The sequence below is a fragment of the Trachymyrmex septentrionalis genome, unplaced genomic scaffold (genome assembly GCF_001594115.1).
Source record: "Trachymyrmex septentrionalis isolate Tsep2-gDNA-1 unplaced genomic scaffold, Tsep1.0 scaffold87, whole genome shotgun sequence".
Lineage (NCBI taxonomy): Eukaryota > Metazoa > Arthropoda > Insecta > Hymenoptera > Formicidae > Trachymyrmex > Trachymyrmex septentrionalis.
Window position 1 is genome coordinate 2,085,658 of NW_017306059.1, and position 11,698 is coordinate 2,097,355.

The 11,698-nt window shown below is 28.4% G+C and overlaps 1 protein-coding gene across 1 annotated transcript in view; it reads left to right on the forward strand.

Annotated features, from left to right (window-relative positions):
- The window catches only part of LOC108755471 (basic proline-rich protein-like), an 11,474-nt gene extending 643 nt beyond the window's left edge, over nt 1–10,831 (forward strand). The window contains exons 2-4 of the mRNA XM_018498494.1: nt 514–628; nt 8,814–9,227; nt 10,342–10,831. Of these exons, the coding sequence (XP_018353996.1) occupies nt 614–628; nt 8,814–9,227; nt 10,342–10,599 (687 nt within the window). The 5' untranslated portion in view covers nt 514–613 and the 3' untranslated portion in view covers nt 10,600–10,831. The remainder of the gene's footprint in view (nt 1–513; nt 629–8,813; nt 9,228–10,341) is intronic.
- The last annotated feature ends 867 nt before the right edge of the window (nt 10,832–11,698 follow it).

Consider the following 11,698-nt stretch of genomic DNA (forward strand, 5'->3'; position numbering starts at 1 on the left):
AGAATAAAATAAATAATTTTTTTTTTAAATAAGTATAAATTGAGAAAATCAATTTATATGTATTATTTGGATATATTCAAGTTTTGTTATATCAAATCTACTTTAAATAATATATAATTCGTATCAGACATTTATTTACACAATTTTACGTGTGTATGAAAAATTTTGAAGACTACGTAAGATTTCAGAATATTTAAAAATATATATTAAAACTATACTATATATAAAACGTGTCGAAAATAAAGAAGTACAAAAGACAAATATTCATAATCAAATTTTTTCTTTTTTGATTGTACATCACTTTAAAAAATATATATAAAGAATTAATTATCTATTTATTGCAAAATACCGTCATATAATATAAAAATGATCATCCAATGCGACCCTTTTCCCCACGTTCATACTCATTCGCTCACAATCATAAAAAAATCTCTCGCGAACATATATTTTGCGTAAATAGCGAAAGTTACCACCATATCATTCTCATACAGTGTTAATTTGGAACTTTTTCAGTGCGCGATAATTTGTCTGAAGGGTTCTCTCGTTGTTGTTTCCGCTAACGAATACGCGAGTTAGCGTGGTTCCAACACGATCGACTTCTATCGGCCAAAAGATGTATTATTTACAGGTACGTGTGAGATCGGTTTAATTTGTCTAGTTTTAATTCGCCTTATATTTTTTATTCAGTATAGATTTATAAAAATTAAAAATTGATATTTTTGTTATCACGGATCGCGTTATATTATTTAGTAGGTGTAATTGCAATTACATGTATTACAGTAAGACGCGCGGTATACCACCCACGTAGTCAGCATATTTTCATAATTAAGTACCAAACATCATAAACTTCAAAAATGGCATTGTCAGAGTTTTATAATCAAAAGACAAATTATTAGAAAGGCCTTTGCATATAAATCCTCACTTCACACTTTATTGTTCATAACAATTGCATCCTCGTTTATTGTTATTCATTATAATTCTAAATAATTTATGATAATTTGCAGCAATAAAAATCAATTGTTAATTTATTGTCGTAAAAATGATGACGAGATATTTCTTGCCTATCTGAAGAAAAGACAAGTGATTTTACATTGATGGTATAAGTTTTTGATACGATGAAATGTTTAAATCTTCAATTGTCAATTATAAATACCATTTATTAATTAAGGAAGTATAAAATCTTGCATAACGCATTATGCATAAGACAATAAACCAATAAAAGTCTTTCATTTTTTTCTTTTCCGTGAAATAAAAGACTCTGGTTGATTTTCTTATGCTGTATGCATTGTACATTATGCAAAGGTCTGTGCACCAGCCTTATCTTTGCAAGAAAGTATGAATAGAAAGAACAAATGCGGACAAATTCGCGGAGAGAAGGTGCGTAGAACTTGTCTTGTTATACGTGCATTAATTAGCTAGGATTATTCTCCCTCTTTATTTCGTGCGACCTTTACACATCATTTGTAAAACTTCACTACTACTCAATCCTTCCCCTCTGTTACCTAAAGAACAAGCGCGTTGACAGAATAGTTTTGTTATAAATCACTTGCTGCTGTCGCCTAGTTAATTCACTCGCTTGATTAATCAAACGATCTCTTATCCCTGCGGCAAATCGATGATCGTTGTTTCTACGTTAAATACATGCTGTTTCTGATGCAGATAGATCTAACTAACTGTCGATCATCTGACAAAGAATCATGGTCACAAGATATAAAATCATCTCATTTGACGGACAAATTTCATATTAATGAGAGAGAGAGAGAGAGAGAGAGAGAGAGAGAGAGAGAGGAGCAGAAAAAAAGAGAAAAAAAATAAATTCATTTCACTTTCACTAACAATAACTAATATTTAACAATAAATTATATACTGCAATATATAGTAGAAACGACTCGTGAAAAATTTAGATTTTCCTTTCGATAAATTCAGTTCTGCGGGAATTAAAGTTATCCATAAGTTCACAATCCAGCTGCCATTGTCATTAGCGTGTCTCATTATTTCTTCTTATTAAAATATGAAGAAAAGTGATTACAACAATAGTCGGTGATATCATCGCCGGGCATAATATAAACGTCAGGTACGCGCCCACACGATGTATGCATCGACATTATAATGAGATATTAATGAACTAAGGGGCACATGCAATCGCATTTGTCAGTCCCGCTGGAGTAGCTTCTCACGCTTCTCCACATTTCGATTGACTACTGGAACGAAGTTGCGACATCTCACGAAGTGTTGCACTGCCGCGGTACAAGTCTTTAGATGCGCTCACTTTCTCTCTTTCTCTCTTCCACCTTCCTCTCTCAATCTATCTACATATCTATCTCTTTCATTCTCTTTCTTCCTTTTTCTCTCTCCCTCTCTTTCTCTCTCGTGTATGTTTATATTTTATATGTAATACACACATCTTTCCTAGCGGCGCATTGCAATCGAAGTACAGGGTTAAGAGCATAATATAAAGGTCTTGACTGTTGCAATAGAGCACAGATTGCCTGCCGCATCTCCGAACAACATTGACGTAACACCGCCAGTATTATTGATTCGGTCTGCTCCTTTTTCACATCGATTTTCTTTCACGTCGCCGGCCAAAGCTAATGACAGCGATGAATCGCGCGTATTGTCGCTCGGTCTGTTATTACGCCGGAAAAAGGATTCGCGATAAAACTCCCGTTGTGTTTATCGTATACGAAATCGTGGTCTCATCATTGCGCATGAACAACGTTTGCTAACCGTTTTTTACCTCCGTCATTTTAATTAATTCTTAACACTGCGCGCAAGCGAGTCCTTTATGAGTTTACGCGAGCACATTCCTATGTTTTTCATTACCTTTGTCGTTTATAATTAAAACCTGATAGAAAAAATCGCGATGTTCAGTTGCAATGTGAATAACTTTAACACATATAGTTATCACATTTTACGTAAGAAATCATAATTACAAAAATTAATAAATAATTTATAAAATTTAACATTAAACTTATATATTTGTATGTATGTATTATATTCATTTCAAAATTTAATATGCATATCCTTCAAATATATGCATTGCAATTTGTAATAAAATATATAATTAAAAAAAAATTTCTGGTTGAAAGTAGACGAATCAGAATTTTCTGATTAAATTTATTAGAATTTTAGTTGAAATAACTAGAATTCTGATATAATATTCTATATCTGATAAAATTTACTAAAATTTTTACTTTTACCGAAATAATTATATCAATCAGAATTCTAGTTATCTCAACTAAAATTCTAGTAGACCAGAAAATTCTGATTTGTCTATATTTTCCACCAGAATTACTACTTAATCCAACCAGATCATTTTTCTCAGTGTGTATACAAATTTTGAAAATTATTAAATGACTGTTAACTAATGGCAAATTGAATAATCGTTATAATTTCTCCAAATTCATTGTTAATTTTCGTATATTATTTTCATTGCATACACTTTATAATTCATCTCTTAATTCATGTAGATAAAATTATTGTAGTCATTACATAATAAATAATTCTCTTGTAATAAACCTTTTAAATCTTAATAATATTTGATCTCTTTTACACAATTAAGTGCTTGATATAAAATTAAAAAATATGTTTGTAAAATAATAATACTAATTATATTTGATGTTAATTTATATCTAACATCAATTATCAATATCTGATTTGAATGTTGATATAATTTATTTCAAAATAAAATTTTTTTTTCTCGTAAAATCAAAATGTTAATGTAAATTAAAGCTATACAACAGATTAATATCAATTAATATAATATAAATATATTAAATAAATACGATATGGAAATATTTAAAAATTGGAAAATTATCAAATATATATTTATGTACGAGTTTATATTAATAATTATCAATTTTAAGATTTATATTATCACTGTAAAAATATTGTTTATATCTTAACTTATATGATTTATCGAAACAAATAATGTAATAATATTGATGACAACTAATATTGAAGATGATAAATGTACGATAGATTAGAATTATTTCATCCAAGACTGTTTCATCATAGACTATAATTATTTCCATCAATCTCATCAAAAGTCGCAACTCGCGGGATATGTTATATTACGGAAAAAATATTTCCCTGGCATCTTGACGTACTAAATATCAAACCCAGTACAGTAACAGAGAAGACGCTTGATTTATTAAAATTACACACCTCATAACATGACTTGCGGTATGGCTCGTACCTGTAACTGATAAGCTACGCGACAAATGTCAGTTTACATACGAACGATTGTGGCGATATTCAACACCGGATCTGAAAGTTGAAGAGCATCTATTGCATATGTAAATGCCGGTGTAATACAGACAAGATCCTATGATATTAGACACACAACACGGTGGAATTAACTCAAAAAAATTGTTCATGCATGAATATAAATAAATATGTATAAACATCATTACATGTAGAAATATTCATAAATATATAAAATTATATATGAAATACGTCCATATATATTCATACGTTCTTCTTTCTTTTGTAAAATTATTTTATAAAAATTACGCTGAAAAGAATAACTTTACAAAAGAAAGAAGAATATATGGACATGTATGGACATATTTCATATATAATTATATGTATATGTTTATAAATATATACATACTTATGTATGTTTACACATATTTATAATATTCGTGAAAAATTTTTTATCGCGATAGCTTGACGAAAATTCGATCCGGCCATATACATACTAACTTGTCATAAAAACCTATTAATCATTTCGATTTATTTTTGTAATATTTACGTTCAAAAGGTAAACTCAGATATTCTTTCTTCATAATAAAAAAAAATGAGGACAAAATTATGCGTAATACTTTACATGCTCATAATATTTTGTCTATATATTTAATTATTTAATACTGTTTTCAAAAATAAAAATGTTTTTCTATATGATAAAAATATAAAAATATATGACACTTTATATTACGTATATTATGAAATATACGTAACATATATTATTACGTATGTATTATGTATTTTTATCATGATATATATTTCAGTTTATTAATAAACTGAAATATATATCATGATAAAAATAGATTTAAAAAATGACCAAACTTCTGCAATATGTATGATAATTAGAAATGCAAAAGTAAATGTGGAACCTATGCATCGAATGTCAATACGCATTTGTGCTTATGACACACTATAAGTTATCTACATCAGTTTACGACATCCTCACAGCTTATTATGTTCTCATTATATAGACCTAAACGATTTCTCAAAATGTCGACTGCTGACATATGTTCCGGTTATAAAAACACTTGGTTGCGCATTCGTATCGCAAATGCGAAATAATGCATTGCCATAAACTTGCAACGTCTTCAACTTCATGAGATAACTAATAGCCACATTTGTAATGCTTTATTACGCATCAAGATGTAATATTACATTTATTTCAGTTTCATTACACTGAAAAATACAAGACGTTATGTAAAGATAAATGAGTTTTTTATAAGATTTGGTAATATTTTTTATCAATGTAATAATTTAATACATAACGACAAAACAATAAATAAATTTGAAAAAAAACCTATGAAAAAAAAGAATTTATTATACAAGATTATAAATTCCGAAATTTTAAATTAAAACTGTGTGATCTACAAATTTTTTAATTTATTTCTATTTATTTCTTTCTAGTAATTTCGAATCTTCTTCTGACGTAATAATTATAAAAATTAAGAAATTTAATTTCTCAATTAAAATTATAATATAAAATTAGGACAAACGATTATTATAATTATCGTTTGTAAAAAACAAATTCGCTTCAGTGTAACTCAATTTCCGTCAAAATTAAAAATCTTTTATGTCTTATTCTTTCATAGAATTATCTTTTTTTTTTAATCAAAAAATTTAATCTCACAAGAAATTCCGATTGTTTTGTGAACTCTATTTTGTGAAATGCTTAAATATAAATGCAAAGAATTCATACTTTCTCTCATGCATAGTACGGTAAATTATACCAAAGTCCTTCAAACTTAATAAAAACTACAGATCATAATGTAAGTACAGACAGCAGCATAAGATTTCTATCTCTTCAACGACCATAACAAGAATATATCCATTGGTTTAACATCTAAGATTTCACAAACGATGATAATATTCAATAATATTCAGTTTAAAATTGCCAACATTCTTTTCTCATTACGAAGAATTTCTCATTGATATAATAGCAATACGCATATTACACAAACTTTACGAGATGCAACTTTTTTCTTAATTGTACGTTTAGATCGTTTTCCTGATAATTCTTTAGTCTATTGATGCTCGTTTTTATCAATGTAGAATTAATTTTAATCTTGGTTTAACTTAATGTTTATTTTTTTTAGTTCGAAGAATTAAAAAAAGATAAAAAATATGTTAAACCGAGATTACATATAAAGTTAATCTATATTGGCAGAAACAGATATGACACTTGTTTCGATTTGAAATCAAGAATTTATACTTTTTAATAAATATATATATAGTATTCTTTTACACAATTCAACAAAAAAAAAAACATTAGAACGAGACTAGTCTTTCCTAAAATTTTTCGATTGCTGAATCGAATCTTTTCAAATTGCTCTATTACGTCACAATTTTGAGAAATTTGCAGTTATTAGAAAGAGTTATTTTCGTATATGTTGTCATATTATAAATACAATATGTGATCTGTTGGAAAAATTTTTTATTGCAATCAAAATTAAATACATCGTTAGGACTTTAAGCCTTCAAAAGAAATGTGTTGCGTCGGCTACAGGTGACAAGATATTCATGATTAAATATTGCGAAACAGCTATGAATTAGATTATTAACTTACCAAAGAACTTTCAATTAGGGTAACTCCAATATACATGTCGCACCTAACAAAAACTTAATTTATAAGTATTATTTACTATGTTTAAGGTAAATAAACTTTGCCAGTAACTTTTAACTTTTACTGTACCAGTAAAAACTTTGTACTGTCTGCTACTTTTAAAAAAATATTAGAAATCCTAATACTTATTTTTCATTAAAAAAAGAACTTTTTGAAACTCTTGCATTTTTGCTATATATCCCATAGAGTGGGAGGATATTACTCATAGATGAGATGTATGGCTCACGAAAATTTACAAGTGCTTATAAATAAGACATAAAATGGCATAATAACTTAAAATGTGTTTACAAAGTTTTATTAAGAAATAAAAATAATAAATATGTATATAAAGTAATAGATAATGATTATAATCTTTTATATACATATATAACAAGTGTTATGCGCCACCAAATAACCATTAAACCTTTCGCAATCTCTATAATCTCTAATAATCATTTTATGTGAATTATGATATATGATTGCGCTATTCACTACGTTGACAAATCGATTCAACTGACAGTAATTTTATTAATATTAAGTAGGAAACTGAAATCATAACACAATACTAATTTAACATAAAAGCATATAATAGAATGGTTGCATGCACATTATCTCCACTCCTTTTAGTTTCTCTGACTTCTGCGGTATAAATCCTCGTGCAGCGAAAATACTAAAGTCACGCCTATATTTATTCAAACTTAAAGATTTTTTAAATGATTACAAATCAATCATGTCAAAATTGACAAATTCAAAATAGTATAATCAATATGGCAGATAACAAAACTTAAAAAATATCCGAAAATTTATATAGAGATATAATTTATATAGAGATTTTTTTTTTTATTATTTTGAATTCATCAAATTTTTACATCAAATTCATATTCAGCGATCTAAAAAATCTTTAAGTTTAAATGAACATAATTGAAAGCTATTTAGTAAATTATTGATAATCTAAAATTCATAACTTTCTTTCTTTAACATTTAACTATGAATATCTTATTTACAGCCGACACAACAAATTTCTTGAGAGCTAAAAGACCGAACAACATACTTAACTTTAATTGCAATAAAGCTTGTCTAGCATGTAATATCACGTATATACATATGTAATTATAATATAACAAAGCACAGAGAAAATAATCCTTTTTTGCAATTACAAGTGCAAATTCTGTAAAATTATGATGTAATAGAGCAATTTGTAAACAGGATTTGTATTTAGCATCCGAAAAAAACTATAAGAAATGGCTAGTCTCGACCTGATGTTCGAAAAAAATTATTTTTTGTTAAATTGTGTTATATAATTTAAACAAGAATATATGTAAGTCAATATTACGAGCTGGCAGCGCAGAGGTCTCACATTCAAAGCATGATATTAACTGTACTCGGAGTAAATAGCGCGGTTAATTTCAATCTCTATTCAGATTCTCTTCAGCCAAATGTTGGCCTGCGTATTTTAGTGAGCAAACTGCCTGCATAACGACGATTACAGATTAGCAACAGATTTGTTCGGATGTTGCAAGAGATCACCCATGTCCGCATAAACTCGTATTTTGTCGACAGTCTGCTGATATAATCTAATAGCAGATTGTCGACAGAGGAATTGAATAAAATCGATCATTTTGTAAACTGTGTTAATTTAAATATACAAAACGGTTACAAAATGTAGAGATTCTGTTCTACTCTCTTATTTCTACAGAATCTGCCATTATATTTTATCATATAGTAGTTATATTTCTGTTGTATTCTGTCGACAAAAGCTAAGACGCTACCGTGTCTCCATTTCGCAGATCTTTCCAAAATCTCAACAGATTTAGCTATCCAAATATAATCCTTGCTTCGATTTTTTTTTTTTAAGCGAGGGATTAATCTTTATTTTATTTAATTCTACTCCATGACTTCTTCCGTAAAATATATTCCGAGAGGATATCTCACTAAGCGAACTAACGACCCGATTTCTCCTGCACAGTTAATCGTGCTCTGCGTGACGGTAGCCAACGTTATTGGTGATCTGCCACCGGGCACACGGCGCAACACTTACTTGCCGCCAGAGCCAACGCCGAAAGGTTACACGTACAGCAAGCCGCCGGTGTCATTTCCGAAGCCCACGCCGAGCTTCCCTGGACCCAGACCGACGCCGTCCTTCCCCGCACCTAGGCCGACGCCGTCCTTCCCCGCACCTAGGCCAACGCCGTCCTTCCCCGGACCCAGGCCAACCTTTCCCGGGACCAGACCGACGCCCACCTACCCACAACCTACCAGAACTCCAGGAACTTTTCCGCCGTCGCCAAGTACAGGCTATACCAGAGTAAGACCCACACCTCCTTTCCCAGACTATAACGGCCAACAAAGCGGTGGTGATAGAACACTTATCGGCCCTGATGTAAGTACACATTGTACTAAACAAAAAGTCTGTATCTAATATTTAAGTGATTTTAAAGAAATACAAAACAAATACATACTTTTTTGCTTACAAAAAATCTGCAATTTAGAAACTGTAGCTGAAAAATTAATTTTTCTTTTATCTAATATAATATAATAGAATAGACATAAATCTCTAAAAATTGATAGAACACCTCAAAACTGCGAAGTATCCTATTAAAACAGTTTGAAGTGAACAGTTAAAAAGTTCAAATTTCATTTTGGATAAATAATTTAAATAAAACCGTCAATTTATTTGATCGACTTAATCGAAGATTCAAATATAATTTTCATACACTAAACAAAAATCAAATTTTAATAAATATTTGTTTGAATAGTTCTAAATTAATATTTATTTCGTACTATTTAAACAAATATATATTAATATTTAATAAATTTTTTAGTGTATTAAATAGAAAATTTTTAATGGTTCGAAATTAAAGAAAATTCAAGTAAAAATAATATAGTACTTATTAAAAAAAAGGAATAAACAGCTCTATTTCTGTGTTTACTCTATTTCAAATTTGCAGTTAGATCTAATGAATCAAACAGTTCGAAGTGTTCTTAGGCTTGAATTATTTAATCTTCTAACCGTGTTTAGAAGGTTTAATGTAATATATCGCAAAAATTGATATTTTTGTTGGCAATATTATCGTTACCATGAAAACTTTTTAAAAACGCTCGGATCGAAAAAAACCCGAACACGGTTAGAAGGTTAAATAATTAGGACTGAATTATGTTATATTGAATTATACATATTGTTACAAATATTATTTGAATTTTAGGATTAAATTATTTAACTAATTCAATCTTAAAATTCATACTGTTTCAATTGTTCAAACATATTTATATCTTTTTTTGTATCGTTGCAGAAAAATGTAAGACATACCATAAGATATTTAACTAATCTTTCAATTTTGAAAAATAAGTATGACTTAATTAAAATTAATAATCATTTTATACTTTTTATTTTTATCCGAATGAAATAATATAACTGAGATTTGTATGTATAAAATTAGAGATATAAATTAATATTGCATACGTATTTAATTTTTTAATTATTGAATGCATTGCAGCATGATCATCATCATCACGAACCTGGCATGCCCTTTGACTTCAACTATGCTGTGAAAGAGGACGCTTTCGGCAACGATTATTCACACAATGCCATTAGCGACGGCGAAATCGTCCGTGGTGAATACAAGGTACAACTTCCAGACGGTAGAACGCAACTTGTGCGATACACTGCGGATTGGCAACACGGTTTTAGCGCACAGGTTTCTTATGATGGAAATCCTCGCTTCGATGGTGGAAATTTCAATCGAGGCTATTAGCTTCAACGTCGGGTTCTAGGGCTGTTCAATTTCTGTTAAATCAAAAAGACTACAGAACACAACGTCGCATATACTGCATGTAACAATATTTTTAAAGATATTGAAGATTAGTAAGAATGTATCATGAAAATATGATAACTTATGTTCGCTATATAATATATAGAAGACAAATGTTCGCTATATAATATGATACCGATAATAACGTATACAGCGTTTTAAAATTCTCACATAATGTTATTCATAAAATTGCAATTTAACTCTTCCTTGTTAAAAAGGCGAACAGATAATTTTTGTAACTTTTGAACTTTAATGTTTTGATATCGATATCTATATATCGATTCAATATTTAAAATTCAAAATTTTACTAAATTCTACTTCCATTTGAAAAATATGAATAATAATGTTTATATGCAATTGTTAGTCGTGAGAAGCTTTTATTTTTCATAGCTCATAGCTGAAGAAAATTACTAAAAGAATTTATTGCTATTGTTATAATAAACAAAAATCTATTTTTAATACAAAATTTCGTAGAAAGTAGTGTATATCCATTCAATCAATTTTGAGACAAATTATATATATATTAATGTGATCTAATTTTCTTTTTCTTTTAGACTTAATAAATAATTTTAAATATTATAACAAAAAATAATAAATAATTAAGAAACTTATTTCATCTGTGATATACATATAATCATTATACTACAATAATAGTATTATCTACTTCATCTTATGTTCACAAATCAATTTCAACAGTAAATCATATAATTGTTGTAATTGCGTAAATTGTTAGATCACATTAATTTATATTATAAATAAATCTCCTATATATTTTATTATGCAAATTATATTTTTTAGCACTGCTTTGATAAAAATCACACAGAATGAAAAAATAGATATAAAATAGACATATAGTATTCTATTATTTATATTATCTGTCTTGCTTTATGCACCAAAATCTATTGTTTTCTCTTCAGCATTTGAGAAATTATCGCATAAATAATTTAAAACTCTAAATAATTAGTATAGGTAATTATCGCTAAGAATATAATATTATAAATATTATAATATAAAATTAATTCAAAATTGAGCTATGTAACGA